This window comes from Triplophysa dalaica, chromosome 14 (genome assembly GCF_015846415.1).
Source record: "Triplophysa dalaica isolate WHDGS20190420 chromosome 14, ASM1584641v1, whole genome shotgun sequence".
Classification (NCBI taxonomy): domain Eukaryota; kingdom Metazoa; phylum Chordata; class Actinopteri; order Cypriniformes; family Nemacheilidae; genus Triplophysa; species Triplophysa dalaica.
In genome coordinates, this window is record NC_079555.1 from 5,794,598 (window position 1) to 5,818,840 (window position 24,243).

The 24,243-nt window shown below is 37.2% G+C and overlaps 1 protein-coding gene across 2 annotated transcripts in view; it reads left to right on the top strand.

Annotated features, from left to right (window-relative positions):
* Nucleotides 1–12,268, top strand: part of si:dkey-246g23.2 (solute carrier family 66 member 2) — a 38,770-nt gene extending 26,502 nt beyond the window's left edge. For both annotated transcript variants that reach the window (XM_056766222.1, XM_056766223.1), the window contains one exon: nucleotides 8,621–12,268. In XM_056766222.1, coding sequence (XP_056622200.1) covers nucleotides 8,621–8,795 — 175 coding nt within the window. In that variant the 3' untranslated portion in view covers nucleotides 8,796–12,268. The remainder of the gene's footprint in view (nucleotides 1–8,620) is intronic.
* Nucleotides 12,269–24,243: the final 11,975 nt, after the last annotated feature.

Sequence of the window (24,243 nt, forward strand, 5' to 3'; positions counted from 1 at the left end):
TAACATCTGCCTCCATGTGATGGAACCTTAGATTTTGGCCAAAATTAAATTTACAAGTAAGACCTTTTAGAGGAATGTGTTACTTGTGCTGTTTTAGCATGTCAATAGATTTTGGAGCAGTGTTTTGAGTTATTGTGTCGATTCCGTCGATTGTAGGAATATCACTTTTCTCATTCGCTTTGATATGAGGTTATATGGCTGTCTACACATCAGTACCTTCTCCAGTGACACATGCAAGACTGTCTTTGACAAGACCAGCCATCCACAGCCCCCCAAAGTCCTTATTATGGGCCACTGAAGATGGGCGGATTCAAACTGTGTCCTTAAGCCACAGATTTATTAAAACTGAAGGATTTAAATGGTCCTCTGTCTATTTGACCTTCTTTTTCCTAATTTGAACTTCTTGTTAAAGTTTTTCTCAGTTGCTTTGGCACATTTCTCAGATCAGAAATGAAATTGTCAAAACTAGTTTTTCAACCTTCACATCATCTTGTCACTTGTGTACATCAGAAAAGTAGCATTTTTATTCTTTTGAACAATTTGCAGTTGCTTCAGTTCCTTCATGGAATTGGTTATGTACAATTGTCTGTTGTTTCCTACATTATCAGTTGCTAATGTCGTGTAGCTCAAAATGTAATATATAGTTCTCTGTGCAGTTGTCTTACCCGTCTAAACATCTAGTCATTTGTTCATCGTCTTGGTCATTCAATGCTCAATGATTATGTCATAATCTTTCAGACATATTCAGTTTTCTTACATTTACAGGGTTATTGATCCAAACTGTGACTAGATTTACTATGCTCACAGGTTGCTTTCAACGTTAGAAACTCTGGTCCTTCATTTATACAACACACACACCGTACTTGTATTCCATGATGTTGTACTGTTTCTATGAATTGTTTAGAGAAATGCACTTAGTATTTTGCTCATTTTAAGAATGATTTGAAAAATGCACCAAAGCGACTGAGAAAACTGTAAGCCTTTGTTCACTTGTGCTAAATAATGTTGAAATTCTTGTTTCTATGGTATACACACAGATGTAAGCACAGGGTATATTGGGAAGTCTGTGTATCTGTGTGAGCTTCAGACTGTGACAGACAGTAATGGACCGAGCATTCGGAGACATGCTGTGTCCCCTGTCCCATGAGGCCTTGCTCCATTTTTCAAGTTCTGAAAAGCCCTCAGACTTTTTGACAAGGTCTTTTTTGTGACTTAACATTTGATGTTTTTACAGAAATTGATGTTTTTGAACCCTGCGCACACCAAAAAGAAACTGACCCTATTTGATTTCAAGTGTCATCTCCGACCCATAATGTGTGTCTGACAGTTATATCTGGTGTGAATAACATTAGAAATTGGTGTGAATATGTGTGGGTCTGTTCTTTAATGATGCTTCTAATTATGAAGATATTATGACTCGGAGAAAACGGAGTCTCATGGCAACACACAGACACAGTCATTATCCTTTTTTTAGGATATCTTTCTCCTCCATCTGATGCATTCAACGACCTCAGTTTCTAGATAGATGGATAGATGGATGGATAGATAGATAGATAGATAGATAGATAGATAGATAGATAGATAGATAGATAGATAGATAGATAGATAGATAGATAGATAGATAGATGGATAGATAGATAATAGATATATGATAGATATATGATAGATAGATGGATGGATGGATGGACGGATAGACGGATAGACGGATAGACAGATAGACGGATAGACAGATAGATATATGATAGATAGATAGATAGATAGATAGATAGATAGATAGATAGATAGATAGATAGATAGATAGATAGATAGATAGATAGATAGATAGATAGATAGATAGATAGATAGATAGATAGATAGATAGATAGATAGATAGATAGATAGATAGATAGATAGATAGATAGATAGATAGATAGATGGATAGATAGATAATAGATATATGATAGATATATGATAGATAGATGGATGGATGGACGGATAGACGGATAGACAGATAGACAGATAGACAGATAGATATATGATAGATAGATAGATAGATAGATAGATAGATAGATAGATAGATAGATAGATAGATAGATAGATAGATAGGTAGATAGATAGATAGATAGATAGATAGATAGATAGATAGATAGATAGATAGATAGATAGATAGATAGATAGATAGATAGATAGATAGATAGATAGATAGATAGATAGATAGATAGATGGATAGATGATATATAGATGGATAGATAGATAGATAGATAGATAGATGGATGGATGGATGGATGGATGGATGGATGGATGGATGGATGGATGGATGGATAGATGGATGGATGGACGGATAGACGGATAGACAGATAGATATATGATGGACGGATAGATGAATAGACGGATATATAGATGGATAGACGGATATATAGATAGATGGATAGATGGATGTATGGAAGGACGGGTGGACGGATGTATGGAAGGATGGGTGGGTTTGTCGGGTGTGTGGATGGATAGATGGTTAGATAGATGCCCATAAGATCGCATTAATTTATACAAAATGAACCACCTTGTAAAATAGTTATGAATTTCTATGAGATTGTGTTGGATACAGTATACGCTTTATATGCATATGAATGTTTTGCAAGCACTGTTATTAATCACTTAAATTAGAAGCCAAACAGGCATTACACTGCTGCGGCTGTCTGTCACCTCAATTTCAAGTTCACTCACCTCCACTGGAGTTTACAAAAAAGTTACGGAAAAAGTTTGAGACACTCAGCACTAGCGAGGGTGAATGCAAGTTTCTGGGGTTTGGGCTTCGTGCTAAGTCAAGGATGTAGTTAGCATCGGGACCCCGCTGTGTTGATGAAGCCGAGAGCGCTGTAATCTGTCTCCTTAACAAGCAGTGACACGCAGCCAGATGCTCCCATGAGACCGAGCTTCGCCATGGGCCTCGCTGCTCACACAGAGCCCTGATCGGCCCTGATTACCCCTGAGAGTTTTACGCTCGTAGGAAACATTTTTTCGTATTTATAAAAGATAAGGAAGCTGTGCATGTAACCTACCTAAACAGGGTATCTGGGGAATCGAAATTCACACTTTTAGAATAGATGCTGGTGAACTCTTCTGATTAGTTTTGGCCACCGTTGCAGCAACTGGTGAAAGCTATTTATCTTTTTGTTTGCTGTGTGTGCATGTGATTTAGCGTTATCAAACAGTGCTGACCGTCACAGGGGGGACATATTTATGATAGATAGTGAATGCATGCATGCTAAAAGCAAGAAATGCATTATTAACATATCATTTTGCAGTAATAATGATGGTTGCTGTGATACTTTTTCCTGGATATTTGTCAACATGTCAAGAATAAACAATATATTTTGGACCTGTAACTATTGTTTAAGAGCAGTATGTCAAACAGGATTATGCGAAAATGAATGTATAAATCATTTTTGGGTACATTTTATTTCAGTTGTCAACTTTATACATTGTACTATGAGAAACGGTTGTCGGATGTCGGTTAACTCTCATTACAGTACACATAGACCTTAGAGTTAGGGGTTGGGGAAAATAATTCTTATATTTGTGAAATCCCAGCTAAAGTCATTTTAACAAAAGTCAAGCTACATAATTTAAAGAACATTCTCTATAAAGATGACCTTGATATCTTTTATATTGATATGGCCATGTCAGACTTAGAAATCAATGGTTGATATCAAACTTTGATGCTTCCTATCTTCATAAAATTTTCAGACTTAAGCTTGGTTTTCACAGGCAGGGTCACATTTACAGTCAACAGAATGCCTTTTGGAGGACTATAAAAATAATGTGTTACCAATTTTTGTCAAAAACGTCATGTCTGTCTCTTGACCTCATAAAAATGTGTCAAGTTATGTCTCCCATAAACATCGAGAGTTTTCCCTGTTATGGCTGGAATACACTACAAGACTTCTGAACAGATAAAAAAACTAGACATCATACACTTGCAAACTTTTGAAAGTTTCAGATCAAAACACACTTACTGATCAAATCTGCAGACTAGCACAGACTTCCTGCAACAAGTCTAGACTGAAAATCCGGGCAAATTCTGAGCAAAATTCTTGTAGTGTATTTTAGCCTTTAGTCTCTAAAAAAAGGTTCAGCAATGGCATAAAAGAACTATTTGGTTTTCCAAAGAACCATTCTCTCAAAGGTTCTTGTATAGTAAGAACCATTTCTTACTTTGTTATAGTCTTAAGTACCATTTTCCAACACAAAGATCTTTTGGTGATACAGAAAGGATATTTGAATGTTAAAGACTCTTCATGGAACCATTTAGCGGAAAATGGTTGTTCTATGTCATCACGAAGCACCTTTATTTTTAAGAGTGTAAAATACTTGTTTAAAAGAAAATGGTAAGCCGAGCGAGGTCACAGGTTCGAACCTTGCTCAAATAACATTTGTTTTCTTTTAAACCAATTACAAGTATGTCAAACCGCAGCATCTCACACTCTGGAAACTGCAAGACTCTACCTCCCCGAGGCTGAAATCAGCCCTGCAATGAATATCACCGTAATGGACATTTCTTATTTCATTTCAAACCCACACAACATACTGACTGCTATAAAGAGTGTAAGTTATGACGGTTCAGACCTTTCCTAGGAAGTAAAATGTAGAGACCGGACCTCATGTAACTTTAATTGCATACCTCCTGCCCGGAGGCACTCAAACTAACAGAAGTTTGTGAGCACAGCTGCTGGTCTGCAGTTGTTGGCTGTCATGTCTGGGTTAATTGGAGAAGAAAAGCCATTGGAGTGCATCCCCAGATGACCCAAGGTGAGAGGCGGTATGCGGGCTTCCTGCACAGCCCCCATTGATCAGGCAAAGCTGTGAGATTGAATTAGAGAACCTGTTAGCTTCCATGGCTTGCCAGGACGGGTAGAGCAACAGATTTATTTACATTGCCTTCCGGGCAAGGCACAGAGGAGAAGAACGAGGAATATAAGAAAATGTATGACGGGTTTCTCGAGGAAACATCTGTTTTTCAGGTTGATTTGCGTATTTATATGACTTAGCGCACCTCCTAATGGGTTTGTGAGCTACACCATCCATACCAAATATACTGTGTCACTTCTCATGTACCACTGGGACGTTTTTAGTGTCCTACCCTGCTGATTTATTGGGCTCTCGAACACTCCAAGCTATCCAAAGCACATCACGGATGCACTCTGTGTATTTCCCAACTGTTCAGATTGGGTTCATTTTGATCTAAATCCAATGATCTGTGTGAGGTTGTTTGTGAGCCATATGGTCGAGAAACATAACTGGGTTTGAGGGCGTACTTGCTTTTTCATGTGTATTTTCTTTCACTTGCTCTTGAAGGATTAGTTTAAGAATTCTGGGTTTTGGCCGTTTCCTTTTTGTTCGGTGGAAAGAGATTCCGTTCAGTATGTTTGCAAACTCCCTTGGGATTGAGGTTTCTGACTGGATTGATCTTCATGCACATACATATATATTTTGTAGAAGATGGCATCTCATCTTTTTTCCTCTAGACAACCTTTGATTTATCCTTCCCATCAGCCCTTCAATTGTGCTGGAGTTTGGTGGAGTCCAGTACATGAGCAGTTAGTACTCGAGCAACTCTGACAGGTTGTTGTTTTCATTTAAATTATCTTGCTATTGGCGAAGAATGACTGGAAGCATGTCTGGCTTATTTGACTCCCATTTTCACTCACTTTTTTGAACATTTGTACCATCGGAGGAGGAGTGGTTCACTCTGAACTGCATCAGAAGCTTCTCTGGTTACGGTTTATCCCTCCATCAATATGAAGCCCAGAAGAAGAAACCAGAGAGACTGAAGTGAAACAAAGAGACGGATGTATCGTTACATCTGTCTGGAGTAGATTTCAGGATGTTGCTCATACTCAGATGTCTTTGCCAAATACCAAAACTGAAATCCCATCACAAGCCCAGCACACTCGTTTTGTGTCTTACCTTTCTTTCTTCCCTTCTTTTTTCTTTCTTTCTTTCTTTTTTACTTCCTTTCTTTCCTTTCTTCCTTCCTTCCTTATTTCTTACCTTACTTCCTCATCCGTATCTTTTTATGTTTTCTTTCTTCCTTTCTTCCTTCTTTCCATTCTTTCTTTCTTCATTCCATCCTTAAGTCCATATGTCCATTTGTGTTTGATAGCTTTCTTTCTTTCTTTTCTTTTTTCTTTCTTTCTTTCTCTCTTTCTTCCTTTCTTTTTCTTTCTTTCTGTCGGTCTATGTTTGATTTCTTTTCACGTCTTTCTTATTTCTTCCTTCCTTCCTTCTGTCCGTCCGTCTGTGTTTCATATCTTTTGAGGTTTTCTTTCTATCTTTCATTCTTTCTTTCTTCTGTCTGTTTGTTTGCTTTCTTTTTTTCTTCCTTCCATCAGTTCGTCCCCCCATCTATGTTTAATATCTTTTCATGTTTTCTTTCTTACTTCCTTCCTTAACCATCCCCACTTGTGTCTGATATTTTTTTATGTTTTTTTCTTTCTTTCTTTCTGTCCATTTTCTTTCTTCCGCTTTCTTTCTTACTGTCCATTTTCTTTTATTCTTTCATTAATACTTCTTCCATTCTTCCTTCCTTCCTTCCTTCCTTCCTTCCTTCATCCTGTCCGTCTGTGTTTGATATGTTTTATGTGTTTTCCTTCTTTATTTCTTTCTTCCTTCATTCCTTCCATACTTTCTTTCTTGTCTTCTTTCAGTGTTTGTTATCTTTTGATGCTTTCTTTCTTTCTTTCTTTCTTTCTTCTTTTCTTTCTGTTCAGTGTGGAGGTGAGAGTGTCAGGTTTTTTTCAGAGGATCAATTGAAGGCTTGTCAGGGTTGAGTACAGGGCTGTTCGGTGTGGACTGGGAGTGCTGTAACTGTGGCTTCACTTCTCTTAATCAATGCAATAATCACTTCTACCTCTCTCACAGGCCCCGCGGCTCCGCTCGCTGTTTGCTGAGCATTTCTTTCATCTGCTGTCAATCTCGCAAGAGAATGAGAGATGGGAGAAAATGCGCATTTAGTTTTTTCAGGAACAAGAAAGGTTGTGTTTGTGTGAATGAGTGTTTGGGAACAATCTGAAGACTTTTTGTTCTCTGGGCGAAAGATGGAGAACCATAAAGAGGCTTTTTGTCTCTGCTCTGTGGCACTGCTACTGGGAGACGACCCAAACACCTTAATTACATCATTCATGTTTCATCCTCATAACAGTGATTGGAGAAGGTCTCTGGAGCAATGCAAGAGAAGTTAGAAAGAGAGAGAGGAGTTAAGAATGAAAGGATGTTTTTCTCTAAACGCTTTCCCCTTCCTTTACATACAATATTTCCTAATTTCACAATCCTCCTTTTAAAACTAAACAATCCAAAGAATTACGGAGGACATTTGTGTTGAGTTGGGTTACATCATTAAAGAGACATGGTAGAAATGTGCCATTTCATTACTGTACTGTAAATGTCAGCCTCGCCGACCTGGTGTTGTGTGAAAGACTCATTTCTCCTGTCGTAAATCCCGCTAGGAGGGTGGGAAGTCCTATACCCATCTCTCGCTGTCTGCGACAGCTGATGTATAGACTGCACTCATCCTCATACCATCTTTCTTTCTCATTCCACTCGGATGAAATGGATGAACTCATTCAGCATAAATACTGCTGGAATAGAAGGATGTATGTTGTCAGGGAATGCAGTGTATCTGCCTGTCTGAGGACATTTTGGCTGTTTCTGTTAGTTTTTGAAACTTCAAGTTTTTCAAGCTAAAAGGACGATTTGTATTTTCAAATGTTGAGTTTTGGAAGGTCATCCCCTTATAGGTGACTACCTTGGAGCAGGATGATGAATATGCATGATGTATTCGCAACGATTTTGCCGGTAATGCAAAATTAAGCCACATTGTGAATATATCAAGATTTTTTTTTCGCCATTAAGATTTTTTATTTATTTGAATACAGTCGGTCATTTTCAGGGAATCAAGCCAGATACTCTAACTTAATAAATCTGTGTCATTTTTAGTAAAGAGTCATAAACAAGTTTCTACATTTTTCGAAACATTTGTTCATGCAAATTAATAATAATAAAAATGTATTTATATTAATTAAATATATCTTGTGGTCAGTTTTCAAAGTTTAAAGCGATTGTTTCTTAGGCTGACAACTTTAACTATTGCGAGCCATTTCAGAGCAAATACTGAAAGCTGAATGTACATTTTTTATGCATAAAGGGAACAAATGAGCCTGTTTACAGCTGAGAGATTTTTCTAAGCCATTATATGGTAGAAGTTCGGAAATGGTTTTATGCATTGTAGGAACCTAAATGCTAAACTATCTCTCCCATTCAGGTTTTTGATATAAATTGAATAATTGCCTCCTCTTTATTCAATTACGTGTAACAGAAATTTGTACCTGACTGCATTCGATAGCGCAGGACTCATACATTATGTATACCTGTGCGAGATTTACAGATGTATGGCTATATCAAGAGGTGGACAGGACATTGTACGATACATTAGTCTGATGTATTGGTGCCGCTTCAAAAAGATTCCAAATGAGGTCCATTTATCAAAACTTTGGAGCTGAACTGGGTTCTTTCTAACTTAAGTGAGACTTTTACATGATGCTCTTTCAGGATTGCTTCAGTAAATTTTCTCTCTTTCTATTTTCAGTGTAAAGATGGTGCTTCTATGGACTGCTGGTGACATCTTTAAGACCACATACTTTGTGATCAATGAAAGCCCCACACAGTTTCTGGTCTGTGGTGCAGTGCAGATCCTCATTGACATTGCCATTCTGCTCCAGGTGGGATACTATGGCCAAGACTCCAGAAGCAAACTGGGTTGACCTCGCATTTGAACGATAATAATGAGGTTCACCACTCCTAAGCAAGGACACACAGTACTTTGTTAAATGCCTGTTGCAAAACTGATCTGTTACTTTTTCCAATGTTTTTAAGTGAGAAAAATGCATGTACTGGGGTCTATAAACCTGACATGGTTGCTTCATTTTAAAGGATTTGGAATCTATATTTGTAAACATTTTTTTATTGGAAATTATATTAGCATCAATTTATGGGCTCTTAAATGACAAAATACTCTTAAGCTGGTTTGGACTTGGCAAAACCTTATAGTCCATGTTCCCGATTTGGGAATTACAACAATTCATACCTCACCTTGTGTTGTACAATTTGACTATTTGTACAAAGTAAACATGGTTAAGGTAACAAATTTGATTTGTGATCAATGAATCATGCAGAATCTCACATAAATTTCATGTTTTATGTGTTGTAATTATTAATCTAGGTTTTTATTAGGGTTTCAAGTAGTTTTTGCTCTCAGTTTTTCAATGTGCATGCCTTTTTTATACCCCATTATTTATTTACATTGTTATGTCACAAACACACCTGTGTTTATCTATGTTTCCTCCTAAGGTTATTACTCTTACCAAATGACCGTTCACTTTGTTATATTTGGGATATTTGTCTTTTTACCAGCATTTGGGAGACCTGCTACATTTTCACTGCAACTGAACCACTGGGAAATTTAGCATGTGCCAATTGCATCCCAAACTCGATTCAAACTGCTAGCTCATTTATCAACGATTTGTCTTCTTATTTTCATTTAAGAGCACTAACACACTGTTACTTGCAAAGTTGCACACAAACGGCTGCATACTAAACAGCATATTGATGTTATACTTTTAAACCCAAATCCATTTCCTGATGTATGGTTTTATTGCCTAATTTTAATTACCTGCATAATATTAGTGAAAATGCATGAAGGGCGTGCCATAAATATATAATGTAAAAATGATATATCAAATTGGATTGCAATGCTAACATAACAAACGATGGATTAGTTGTGTTTTATTATTCACATAGATCAATAGTCCCAGGAAGTAATTTCACTAAAAGATTGTTTAATATCGCAGTATTGGTGCCAGAATTTCACATATGCAGTGTGATTTTTAACCAAAGTGGAAAGGTATTGTGGAACGACTGCACTGGATACCCCTGGGATGTTACACAACAAAAAAGCCAATGATGGACAAACGTTGAGTAATCTTGGGTCGATAGCCTTCTTTGTCCTCCAAAGATGGCAATGATGACATCTCCGCCTGACTATTACCAGTCTTTTATCATCCGTATGTTTGTCCAAGCACATTACGCCAAGACGAAGGGCAATCTGCAAAGAAATTGACATTTGGACTGTTTTCATGTTTCAAGTTAATGAAGTTGGTGATAAACGCGCAGTCACCTCATCTTGACTCCTAGTGTAGATGATCAGTTCTGATAAGCTTTCATAATAAAACAGTCCCACTCCATTAAGTTACCGTTCACACACTGTGAGGCATATATTTTGTCACTGCAAAATAATCTTACTTTAGCTTTAAGTCCTGCTTTAGCATTTTAGCACTACTCAGGGGGATATAAAAGTGTCATTTAAACATCAGTTTTAGATTCCATCTTGGTTTTTGTTTTGGCTCTGTCTCTCTGCACCGTCTGGCTTATATTTCACACTAACATGGAGCTATTAAGCCTGGTGGCTCCCTTAGCATTACTGTGGTTATTATGGATGATTCCATAGCTTCGGTCTCTCAGCTGTTTCCTATCTGCATGGGCAGGTTTTATCGGCTTTAGTTGTTATTGTGGTAGGGCTGTCTGTGAGGGAAATCTTTGCTCTGCTGTGCTGTTAATCTCCTCAGCATTATCAGCAGCTATATCTGGCCCCAGCAAAGCTTAAAAATAATAACATATATTCACATGAAACTATAAAACGTCTGTCCGGTCAAACCGTGCCATCTCAGGTGCTGATCTTTAAAGTCTCAGGAGACATGATGCAGTATATCTGTTATGTGTGATTTAGGTATTCAGTTTGTCTTTCTGATGTCACTTCTAAAGTTATAAAAATATTATTATTGGAACTCAATTATATAGATTAAGGGTATAGGCAAGGGATAATCCACAGCTAGCCGTGCGTTAAAGGGTTTTACGCAAAGCAGGGGGTGGTTGCCTCCGCAAAGTACATTAAAATCCTTTAACGCACGGCTAGCTGTGGATTATCCTGCTTATACCATGGTCATTTGCCAAGTGAAAGCTGTAATTGATGTCTACATTGTAATTTTAGATCAAACAGTTATCGGTTAATCAGTTTATTTTAAATGTGATCAAAGTGTCTGGAGCTACCTGTGGGTTAAAGGGTTTTAATGCACGCTTACCAACCAATCAGAATCGAGGATTCAAAAAGACTATTGAATGAAAAGCATGGCTCAGATTTAAAGAGAGTTTTTGTAATTCTGATTGGCATACACTGTAAAAACTGATATTTTACAGTTCTATTTTTTTATTGAAATAAACAGCAAATTTACATTACAAGTTTAAAATGTACAAGTTTAGTGTACAAAATATGAAAAACAGTTGAGATATTAAAGGGTTCTTGTGTGACTTTTTTCCCCCTTTCCTTTGTAACAGTTCTTTTCTGTACCTGTCTTGAACCCAAATCCCTCATTTATCTTTATATAAAGACATTCATGTTTTGTTAAACAATTATCCATATCTTTCTATTGTATTGTATGAATTCATGTTTATCAATTTCAGTTTTCGTAGTTGCACATGACCAGTGAATAGCTTTGCCAAGCTCAGTAATTTTCTCATCTTTGGCAAGGAAATCGCTCTGATGAGCAAGATAATGGTCTATTATGTGTTTAATGTTGTGGGATGATGACCGTTTAATGTTGCCTTAATGTTCTGAACGTTTTTGTCTTTAAAGTCATTTCAGAAAAACACCATGCAATATGAGATACAAAACAAGTCTTCTTTATTTATACAGTTTTTAAATATAACAATATCAGCCTATGGAACTGTCAGATGGGATGTGTTTGCTACTGTATATTTGTCATATATACAAATTATTGGGATAAAATATTACTGTATAAAAGCATTTGTTTTTTATTTGAAAGAAACAACACACAATTCTCTGTACTGCATCTACTTTAAATAACGTTTTTTATATATTCTTATTGTTATTCTACAACTTGCTAAGCCTACATTGTCAGCCTGTTTTGAAGCACGATCTGTATTGCTTGTTGAATTCTCAGGACTTGATGTTAACTGAATTGTTTGGATTTGCAAAACTCCAGCAACAGACTTTATTTATATAACATCTGCTGCATGATTGCCCATTTTAAATTAAATGTAAATTGCCTGTGTGACCAGTGTAGTGGGGTGTAAAATTGGAAACTCATATTCCATTCGTTCCTGATTCTGTACTCTGGGTGTGAGGCAAGTGTCAATTCTGGATAATAAAGTATTTCACTGATCCATAAGTGTTAAGCTCTACCACGTTCTGACCCACAGTCCTGAAGTTCACTGTACTGAATTTTGTGGCCTAACATACATTGGGTTCCAGCAGTGGGGGGCGGGGGCTCGGTATGAAATATTTAATGATGCAGGGAAGACTAGATTATGGATGAGAGACTAAGTCTGCTTGGATACCTGTATCCATTAATCTCCTATACATTAATGATACGGTACAGAATGTCAGATGAAAAACTGAGGATTTGGGGTGTTCCTGCATGACCCTGGGGATGAAGACATTTGATTGGGCGGTACAGCAGCCTGATCCAGCAACAGGATTAAATTATCACATTTGCTCATTTTTTATTTCCTATTGAAGATACAGTCCATTACAATGATGAAAAGATTCAGATTTCAAATGCCCTGCCAGCACAAAGAAAATCAAGGACTTACAAGCAAGTTTTTATTTTTTATGTTTGATATGACTTGGATTGTTGTGAAAAATATTTTTAGTGTGAATCTCACTTGTCCAACCCACCGCAGTTAATGTTTTGATTTCGGCTTATTGTAGTTTTATTTTTCACATGAATTTTTGTTTACATTTGAGCAATTTTGTAATGTGCTCATTTAATATTTAGTTTAATTTAATTAATTTTCAGTTAATACTTTTATTGCGTCAGCTGATATTTCAGTTTATTGTGGAGGCGAATTTTAATTTAGTTTAAGTTTTTCAAACAATATATAGGCTGGCATATTATTTGCCATTTTATTTTATTTTAATGAATGAACTTTAATAACCTTGATGCCCACATCATATTGTATATATCATTTACTCTATAAATTAAAATAGAATATTTTGATTAAATGGCAGAACATATATTTTAGATCTATTCAATTCTGTATATTTTAGAAGCTGATTTGCTTTAATTTGGCTCTAGTTTTTTTCTTTGATTTTTTATATTCTTGTTTATTCTAGAATTTTGTACAGCTTGCACATACATTTTTATCTAAAAATGTTTTTTCGAGTCCCTTAATTCATTTATTTATACTTAAGTCATTTTTTGTCCTCCATACATAGCCTTCAAACCAATCACCTCTAAAAAAAAATGTTGAGATTTCTGTGAAGAACAGATAATGTCCAGTGAATGTCCAGATAAAATCTTGCACAGCTGTAGCTGTTGTCCTTTTTTCTTCAAAACATTTTTGTTATCCATTTCCCTGCTTTTTGCGTTATCAGTGGCACGATTGATGTTTGTATTAACTTCCTTTTATAGACGGGGATGCACATGAAATGTGGCCAAGGGAACACAGTCCTTCAGCATAGTGTGTATATGACCTAACTGTAGTCCAGGTGTCATATTTCACAGAACATTAGCTTTTTTGATAAGGTCAGCTTGTCACAAAGTATGTACTATGAATTCAGTGCTTTCTGAGATTTCGAGAGTGCTGCATGTTGGCCTAGATACGTGTAGTTAGCTGTGATGTTTTTTAGATGTTTTAGAAATAATGTGTGTTGGAGATTTTTTTCCCTAAATGCGGTCAAAGGGTCACACTATACTTAAGCTCGTCAAAAGGGATACCATTACAGATACCATTACATGTGTGTGCACATGACACACATTTAACCAAATGAAGACTGTTCCTGCATGCAGCTTCGACCAATCATTTGAACCATAATCGTAAGTACATTGACCCATAGTTTGAGAATGAATGTTCTTTCATTCAAGTCTACTCATCTGGATGAGAAAATCTCATTAGAAATGTTAGAAGTAGTTGAATGAGGGATAGGGAGTTGGACCTCATAATTTATTTACTGTATCCGAATGTCCTTCAAAGCCTGTATGACTTTTTCTGTGGAACACAGAGAAGATATTTTGAGAAATGTCCTGGTGGTTTTGTGTCCATACAATGAGGTCTAATATTATTTGGTTACCAACATTCTTAAAAATATCTTCTTTTGTGTTTTGCAGAAAAAATAAAGTAATGCTTGTTTGAAATGATAAAACAATTTTCATTTGATCGATTTGCAAATGATTTTTTATCCAGATCAACATAATATTTAAAACTAAATGCATATGCATATTGACAGTATTTTAGTTTGAACGACTAAATTTAGCTAACATGGACCATCACCCCTTTATAAAACCCTTGCCGTATAAAAACAATATTTTGAGCAGGCTTTGTACGAATACTGGGTTCATTATATTATAAAGAGACCCTGGGGTTCTATTTGTCTAAAATTCTCATAAACGGCCCTTTCAGTCCGCCCAGGTTAAATTATTCAATCTGTTAACATAATGAGAATGTCTCACGCAACAGAAGAGGCTGAAATATCCTGCGCATCGCTGCTCTACACCTGACAGACTGCTGCTAGGTTCAGCCCAGCTGAATGGGAAGCATTTTTTATCCGACCGACGTCACACCTTCTCTCACAGGATTTGAAAAAGGTGCATTTTTCATTACTTTTGCTTCCCTTGCATTTTTGTCTTTGTTCGGTCCTTTTGTGTTTAAGGTCGAGCTGTCCTAGGACGCAGCAGATGTTTCTGCCGTATGAAGACAAACTGCAGTGCCAACGGTAGTCGACAAATGAAGTCCTCGGTTTAGTTTAGTTCTGCGCACCCCTCCTGCTGTTAGGCATGATTTTCAGAGTGGCTGCAGATTTGCCTGAATGACTTCCTAACAGTCGATGTCCCCGGGCTCCTTCACCCGAGCAATTAGCCCTCTATCTGATTGAGGGCAGTATCCATCTGAGACTGAATCACTGCACTTGGATTCGCTACAATGTATTTAAATCAATATCAGCTGCCATCTTAACAGTTACAACTTTTCTCATTACGGGCGATTCAAATGAAACAATCACTAATCAGACCGTTTGGAAGTGGAGCTACTTTTTGCACAGAGGTAATCATGAGACGTGTTCAATTACCGCTTTACATTTGGATTTACATTGACCTTTAACTTATATTCTCTTATTCAATTATGCAGAAACACATATGTAGGTTTTGAGCATAGTGAGACATTTAGGCCTACAGTCAAACCAAAAATTCTTCAGACACCAGCTATAACTTTTTTACTAATGGGTTCAGGACACTGTAGTTCATGTATGTTAGTGAGAATAGCAAAATAAAGTCGACTGTGATGCACCCTATTATACCAAAAAAATCTTTATACAGTGAACTTCCAGTAAAATGATAAAACTTTGGGACTAAATAATTCAGACACTTTGACCTGACCATAAGTGTTTTTGTTCTTTAGCCGGTTTCACAGACGAGGCTTAGCTTAAGCCAGGACTATGCCATAGTTAAATGAGGGTATTTCATTTAAATTAAGTCGCTTTTTAATAAATTGCCTTACTGATAAAAACAAAAGTGGTGTGCCTCTTGAGACAAAACAACGGCATTGACATATTTAAAGATATGGCAGAGCAATTTATTTTCAGTTAAGACTGCTCAAACATTCATTATAGTCTGGGACTAAGCCTTGTCTGTGAAACCGGTCGTAAAATTGCTAATGACCCGAAGACTGAACAAAATTAAGCATTGCTTGGTCATTGATTTCCCTAAATTGGTATTATCTAATTGTGTATTTAAATTTAACAGCTGAGTTGACATTCAACCTTATCCATTACCTTTCTATTAAAGTTATTTGACGTTATTAAGATGAATTTGCTCTGACACAGTTTAACTCTGAGTCTATTTTATTACCAATTTTTAAACTATAGCATATAGCTTTCCTGTAGCTCAGTGGTAAGAGCATTGCGTTAACAACACAAGGTTGTGGGTTCACGCCCAGGGGATTGCATATACCTAAGTATAAATGTATAGGATAATGCAATGTATGTCGCTTTGGTTAAAAGAGTCTGCCAAATGCATAAATATAAATAATCGGCGATAATAAGAGATATGTCAAAGGTGTCTGATTAAATTTTGTTTTTGACTGTACTTCTAGGGGTTTAAGAGTCATAGACCGTAAGTCTTCGTAGTTGTGAAGAATCTTGGAAAGGCTTGGAAAGGGACGTGAACTTTATAACGTTTCCAACTTTTCCGTGAGTGACCTCACTTGACCTGCCCTGAAGAGTGTTCAAAGAGCAGAAGAGAGGTTATGAGTCACTGACAAAGTGTCACCCGTTATCATTTTCACAAAAAATGAGATTTGGTGAAAAGAACTGAGTGCTCCGGCCGTCTCCACACTGTTTCCACAGCAAGCATTTTATGAAACTAAATGATAATCTGCCCACCAGAGGTTTCAGAGATGCACTTTGCTTTAAATTTAAAAACAATCTGCAATGTAAGCATCGACATGTACATTATATTTTACAAAATTAATGTTTGAATGCAGCAATGTGTGAATCCTCTCAATGTGAGTGTTAATCTGATTAAAACCCTTTGTATTTTGCATCAATTCTATAGCCACTTCCTTTGGGAAATGCAAATATCTGTGACGTTAAAACCAATCATTACTTATCCACAGTTGCCAAACTGTATCTCTTCCTTTCAATTACTGCTCCTGTCTTTGTCATCTATATAGTGATTGTTCCGTAAATCCCTTAATTCGAGATTCATCTCTCTGGGGCTCAACCACCTGTAATGTGTCCTTCCTGTACATTGTTCCCATAGACTCCCTCAGGGTAGCTCTCATTTGTTAGGCATGACTCTCATTCCGTGGGTCAGGACGTCAAGGGCACCCCGGTCAATCTGGTGCCCTTCCTTATTCATCTCTCCCTTGGTGATTATTGTTGCTTATCCCTTGGGCAGTAATCCCAAACAGACTAATTAAACGAGGTCAAAGCCATTACCCAACATAGTATGGGACCCTCCTTGTAACTGCTGAAGGTGACCATGAGTTTGCCTTATGGTGCATAGCTGCTGTAGCTTCAAAGCTTAGTGTTTTGTTAAACGTACCCCAGGATGGTCTAGGCTGTATATGAACACAGTTTTCTTGTGACTCTAGTGTATTTAAGCACATCACATTTATGGTTCACAAGTAAATGTAAAGAATGGAAATGCTTTTGGAGAGCTCTCTTCAGGTTTTACCCTTGAGCAGAGGTACTTCAATATTTTAGAAAAGGTTTAAAGAAAACTTCAACCTGAATCTGCACAGACAAGGAGTAGATTCAGGTGCTTTCGGGAAACTTACATTTGCCCTTTTCCAGCCCATCTACAGGCTACCTCATTAATCATTCCCAGGCTGGCCGAGGGAACATCTAGTTCCCTTGCCAAAATGCTCTTGGGGTATAGGCATCAGACAGATAAAATTATACTTTCTTATTTTTCTCTTTTCTTTCTCTCTTCTCTTATTATTTTAAATAATGAATGTCCTGGTAAGAGAATCTGAGCTTGGGAAAGACTGAGATCACTGACAGCGATCCTGTCATTGTGGGTAACGTTTCCGAGCATCTTCAAGCACTCGTCAGTGAGGAAGAGGAAAAGTAACTACTGATGCAGTAATCAGAAATCAGTACAGTCTCCTGTTCTGTGCACACTTAGGAAAGAAAGCGCCACACTTTACCGACACCGCCCTGCTCCCCCCTCCAGTGTCTGGAAATCTTCTGACATTATGTGCAAATTATATAGAGGTCTAATAGATGAACAGCATCTTTAGTCAGAGTTGGGGTTTGTTGTTTATTTTTTGGAGACGTGATAGGAAGCATTTAGACCATAATTGAAAATCCATACCTTGAAGGGAAGAAGATCATTTTGACAGCGGGAGATCATTTTCCATAGTCTTTTCAAACCTTTTTTATGACTGTAAACATCAGACGTTGGGTTATGTACTACATAGAAAGTTTAGAAGCGAATGCGTGAGACAACAAATACGAACTTTTATAAAGCTTCTAACTTACTCTTTTTTTATGCTTATTTTGCTTTATTTTTCATATTACATACAAAAATGTAATACTTTTTACGTTATATAAAATTACTACTCAAAAATGTTTTTACATTAAAATATTTTATTTACACAATATTTCAAGTGAAAATTTAATCTAAAAATGAATATTTGCCTGATCGTGTAATGCCAGCTTGATTCCATGGAAGAAAAGTAAATTGTGTATTTGATTTTTATTTCTTATAAGTGATTTAGAAATAGTGCATATAGACTATACAGTACAAAAGAAATAATCTATTTATGTTTTAATTGTACATAGCTGAGACAACTTCACAATACAACACCAAAACTATCCTCCTGAAATTGATCCTGTGATTGTAGGTTGAGCCTCTTAACTCCACCTCCTCTCACCTGTCCCTGACCCTCTTCACAGGGCAGCGTGAACACTGAAAACGCATTAAACAAACCCAGTGATTTATCACATGCTGACCAACAGTGATGCTCAGAGCTCCCCCTCACACCAAAGAGGAGATTGATGTGACCACCAATATAAAACCTTTAAAGTTCTGACCTTACAATGTCCTTTCACAGAATTCCTCTTTTCTGCAGATTTTCACACATGTGTTGGCATGCATCACATAGACCTTACAGAGCTGTGGTCACTGTTGATAATACTTTAGGTAAGGATATATATATTTTTTTAATTTAGTTTTATATTCTGTCCAACAGGTGGATTCTTATAACCAGCCAGAGGTAAAGGTTTGTTATTTCCTCCTAAACGTGTTTATTTTGCATTAAAATGTTCAGCTGCATTAAAATGCAGATTATACCTACAGTATATGGAATAACCAATTATTTCCATGACCCTTGTTTCTCTGTGTTTGTTTGCTTTGTGAATATCAATGAAGGGATTAATATTAGGCCAGGAGCAAGAAAAAGGGAAATTAGCTTTTAAAACAAAAGCTCTCATTAAAAGTCTCCTTCATGTTTTCTTTCTTTCTTTCTCTCTCTCTATCTCTCTTTCTCTATCTCATTTTTTGGATCCCACTGTAACAACAGTTGGCCTTCACCTGGTGTTTTCTGACCAAATCACATGTATCGTTTTGTTTTTCCTTCTTTAATGTCTTAAGGTAAATATAAACTTCACTGTATGTCTCTCTACTTCTGTCCACTTGTGCATTAGGGGCTCCACTATCCTTGCCACGGCATTAAAATGGGAAAGCTTTACATTTGATAGTGGTAATTGTGTTGAGAGTGGAGGAGAATGCACTATAACAATATCAGCAGTGGATTAGAAAAAGCTCTCTAGTTTTGCCCTTTGAGACCTGGTGCAGTAGATTCAAGTTATTTTCCATTAACAGAGTTTATTCCACTATCAGAGCAATTTCTCTCCACAGCCACACAAAGACTGAAACTAAAGAACAAATCTCCACTAGAAGGCCTTTTCCATCAATGTCTCAATAACAGTTAGCCTATTACAATTACTTCAATAACTAGGTAAGAATATTGATATCACACATGATGGGACACATATACGTTTATATTGAAATCGAGTCTCTGAATTGACGTTTATTTGCTCAGACGGGATTTAATGTAATCATGCATTTAACTCCACTTTCAACTTGCTTTTTGGAAGTACTTTGGTGTTATAAGTTCTTACTGTGTAACAGTATGCGACTGAAAATAGACTCTTCAGTGAAATAACGCATACAAAAGTTTTCTTTTCTTGTGTTGTTCTGCTGTTTAAATTTAATTTATATAATTTCTATGGAGAAGTGTAAATTAAAATCTTAAAAAATTCTGGATGCTTTTGATGATGATAGTTACTCACTTTACTATGCAGAAGTGGTAGACAACAATATTGGGTCATAGGTAAAAATTGGCCATGTTTGAACCCAAAATGTTGGGTTATATTAACCCATTGTTTGGTCAAATACAAAGATTTTCTGGGTTAATCTAACCAAAAAGGTTGGGTTTGGCCATTTTTTTGACCCAACGCTGAGTTGAAATAACCTGATATTTTTACCTAATGTTTTTCAACTAGTGTCTTTGTTATGGCTAGTTTGAGAATATGTTTTTTAAGTCTTTGTATGTTTTTAAAGACAAAGAAAAGAGAAAGGCCCCATGATGAAACGAGATCTTAGAGGCCAGATGATGACGACCTGAATTCGATCAACAGGAATACCCAAAGCTTGCCGCTCAGTTTTGTACCCTGGAGGTTTATTTGGGTTGGCGTCTGCGTCTGTATCAGCCTTTTAATCTGTTTTATTTGCCTCCAGAGAGTGCCTCAAGAGAATACCATTTACTTTCATCCTAAACATGTTTTGCAACAATGCTATTTTACATTGGCCAATAATTGCTAATATGTTTGGAAATCTTTCACAAATTTCACACACTATATTAAGATACTTCAACGGGACTCTTTTTAAGTTCCCCACCGGTGTAGCAACATTCTAAACATAGTAGTCAACGCTTTATCAAGGTTATTCATGCGAAATGAATCACTCAGCAGCCATTCTTTAATCACTGCCAATTACTAAATCTTTAATAATGAGAGCAGTTTTAAGATATAGTGGATGAGAGCCACATTTGGCTAATCTTGTTGAAGAGCTTGGCTTGCATTTCGATTTCATGGTTGCATAATAACTCATTGTGTTGTCGTAAGTGTAGTTTGAAGTATGTAACACAGGGGATTCATTTTATCAAAGGCCATTATGTTTCTAGTCACAGGCAGCTGCTCCATATTCAGCAGGCATCTCGCAGCAGGCAGGGCTGGGGGCGTTGGTACTTTCTCTCTGTGATTAGACTAGCCATTCCTCTTCCTTCTCTCTGATCACTTAGGGCTGTACTGTACTGTACACGGTTTTCACTGGAGAGCACGACACAAGCCAATGGCATCGTTAAAAGTCATTTGTTACCTTATTTATTCTATTTGTCTTTAAACTTTCTCCTTAGGCTTTGGAAATGCTTTGGCATTCAATGTGGACTCCGTACTGGTAAATAAACATACAAAGCTTGATACATTATATGTCTTGATCAACTGTGATAATAAAGATTTTTTAAGCATATTTATGGTGGACGTGTGTGCAGGTTTTAAAGGAACAGTTCACCCAAAACGCACCATTTACTGATGCAATCTGCATAAATCTATTTTGTTCTGATGAACACTGAGAAAGATATTTGGAAGAATGCTTGTAACCAAACAGATCTTGGCCATCATTGACTACCATAGTAGGAAAACTGCTTTTTCTTTGTTCTGTGGAACACAAATGATGATATTTTGAAGAATATAGGAAAGCAAACAGTTCTGGGGAACTTTTGAGTACCATTGTAATTTTTCCCACCATGGTAGTCAATGGTCGTCAACTGCCTGGTTACAAGTACTTCCAAATATCTTTCTCTGTGTTCATTAAAACAAAGAAGTGTTTACAGATTTGCAACACCTCAAGAGTAAGTAAATCATTTTTGGGTCAACTGGCCCCTTTTAAAGGTTTTAAATTAAAATAGTCCAAAAGCACAATTATTACAGTCTTATGAAACCATGCGATAATTTTTAAATGTGAGGAATATGCTAAAAATCCTTTTTAATATCATTTTTATTCACATTTATTCAAATATGATTGCAGGTCTGTTCTTTCACTGTAGAGAAAAAACAGCATCAAAGAGAGTTCTGTGTAAGGGTTGGTAGATGAGGACAGAATTGTAATTTTTTTTATAAATGACACTTCAAACATCTAAATTGATTTCTTCATCAGTCATACCAGCTAAAACATTAATCTGTCCTGCTCGACTTGCTTGGAAAATATTTTACTTACTCGGGGAGAACCCCACTTTGTTCTCCATGTTTGATGCTCTGTGTGCTAACATACTGTCAATATCTCTGCTGTACGCAGTGCGTCGGAGGGAGGAATGAGAAAGAGCTCTATTAACTCAGTCTAGCTAGCAAATGCTTCCTGACAAGAATATTGAATTCTCTTGCAGTTTATTGATTAATTGGACCAGGCAATGTAACAGCCCAGCATGTGTTTGCTTATCTGAATTAGTTCTCGCCTAAAATTAAAATGGATCATTCCTTGCGGCTTCTAATTATTGAAAAGTCTCTTTTTTCCCTTTTTAGATGCCTGTGAGAATGGAGAGGTGTGCAAGAGAGAGGCTGACTGATTCGGGTTGTTGGGGGTTTTGCTACGATGAGTGTTGATGACAACTTGGTGGAGCAAGTCATTTGAAAGCATGGATTTGTTCTAATGTGTTAATGACTCCGTGCAGGGCGAGTAAATTGAAACGAAAAATGTGATCTGTTTTTGCTGAGATCACACCTTTGCTCTGGCCTGGTCTGTTCTTCACTTTATCTTTGACAGGTCAGTGTGTTTGAGGAAACTAGGATAAACTCCTAGAAAGTGAAACCAAATTGACCCTATTTGCTCTCATAGTTTCTGGTCTTATGGGCATGATTTATTGGTGTACAGTTCATTATTACAAAAAGTTTGTCTCGCGTTTATCTGACAACCTTCGTGGCTCTACTGGATGCCTCCATAAGATGGTAGAAGGACATACTCTGTGTGGCTATTGAGTTGAATTAAGTAAAGAAAAACTGAGAAAGAGTCTCTTCACTGTTCTGATTTGATCCAGGAGGAGCTAGGAAATGGAGCCATGGTGTCAGTAAACTGATCAGAGATCAGGGAAGTGAGATGATCGGGTTGAGCTCTCAAATTCTTATCCAGGTGTGTCATTACAGGTAACCTGATCGCAAGGGTAAAGGCTGCTGATGTAAATAGACTCAATTATTGTGGAAATAAAACACTGCACACACAGCAGAGACCACAGCGAGTCCCTCACTGCGAGACGGAAGCTCCCCTGTTAGTTTCACTGACGGCTGCATTTTTGCCAATGTCATTCGTCCTTGGATTGCGGTTGTTCGCAGGAGTGGACACATCTAGAGTTGCATATGGTAGTTAATTGAATAGCAGATGGAGTCATTGTATAGAACTTGAGATTTGTTGAAATTGCTGATGGGGCACATTTTCTACAAGAAAGGCTCAGATCGATGTGCAGATGATGTAGTTGATGTTATATTTGTCCCTCCTTTACGGTTATATCCGGTCTGTAATTTGCCCTCTCTTTTTGTCCCGCAAGCACACACATGGAACACTAGACACACATGCAAATAATAAGAGTGAGACGTGTTCGACTGCAAGGGAGTTCTGTGTCTCTTCTCAAATTCCAATTTAAGCTCAAAGGGAGGTTTGATGTCTGCATAAAGGGAGAGGACTATGCATGCCGTCCTCCAGCATTAATGTTTAATACAGAACACAGTGGAAGGCTTCAGACTCAATATGGCTCTCTTCAAAATCTGCAGCATTGCTACAGGCCCAAATTCCACATGAGTGTCGTCTGCCTTCCTCTTGGGAAAATAAAACTTTTAACCTGCTTCCTTTGGATGGCTGTTGGGTTAAATTACAAATTTGAATGTTATGTTAATTGTCCTGGATTGGGATCACTGCACAGACGACAAAACAGAGATGGATATGTTTAAACCTGCATCACGCATGCCCCATGTCAGTCTCACAGAGCTTCACACACAATGAAAATAATGCCTTAATTATATCAAACAAATCAGCAGTGGAGGGAATCAATCAAACCCCTATTTTTAAGATTGAGTTTAAATTGGAAAAATCTTGTTGGCTCGCGGATCTTATGAACCCTCCATCCAACACATTTCTTTCTTGGCAGCCCACCGGTTGGCAGTAATCTAGCTATTTTCACATCCGTTTGAAGAGCTATTAGGTTGATCGAAACATGCAGTGGATCAATCAAATGGCATTGGGACACACTGCCCGCCAGTTGCCAGAGCTTCACCTCGTCCCCCGGCCCAAAACGCTCATCAGTTTGATCCCGTCTCTCTCTGGGGATTACAGTTTAATCCTCTGACTGATTCCTGTCCTTTCCACTCTGTCTCTGTCTAGAACATCCCCTTTCTCTTATAAATGTAGAAGCATCATCAGTCCAAATACAAAATCCTAAATGAGACTACCCTTGTGTGTGTGTGGTTGTTGATGTGTGTGATGTAATGTACATGTGTGTGTGTGCATAAATTATGTAACGCTGTGGTCAGGGTTGGGGGACAACAGGGAACGTTGTCAAAGGTGACACTAAAGACCTTAACGATATAAT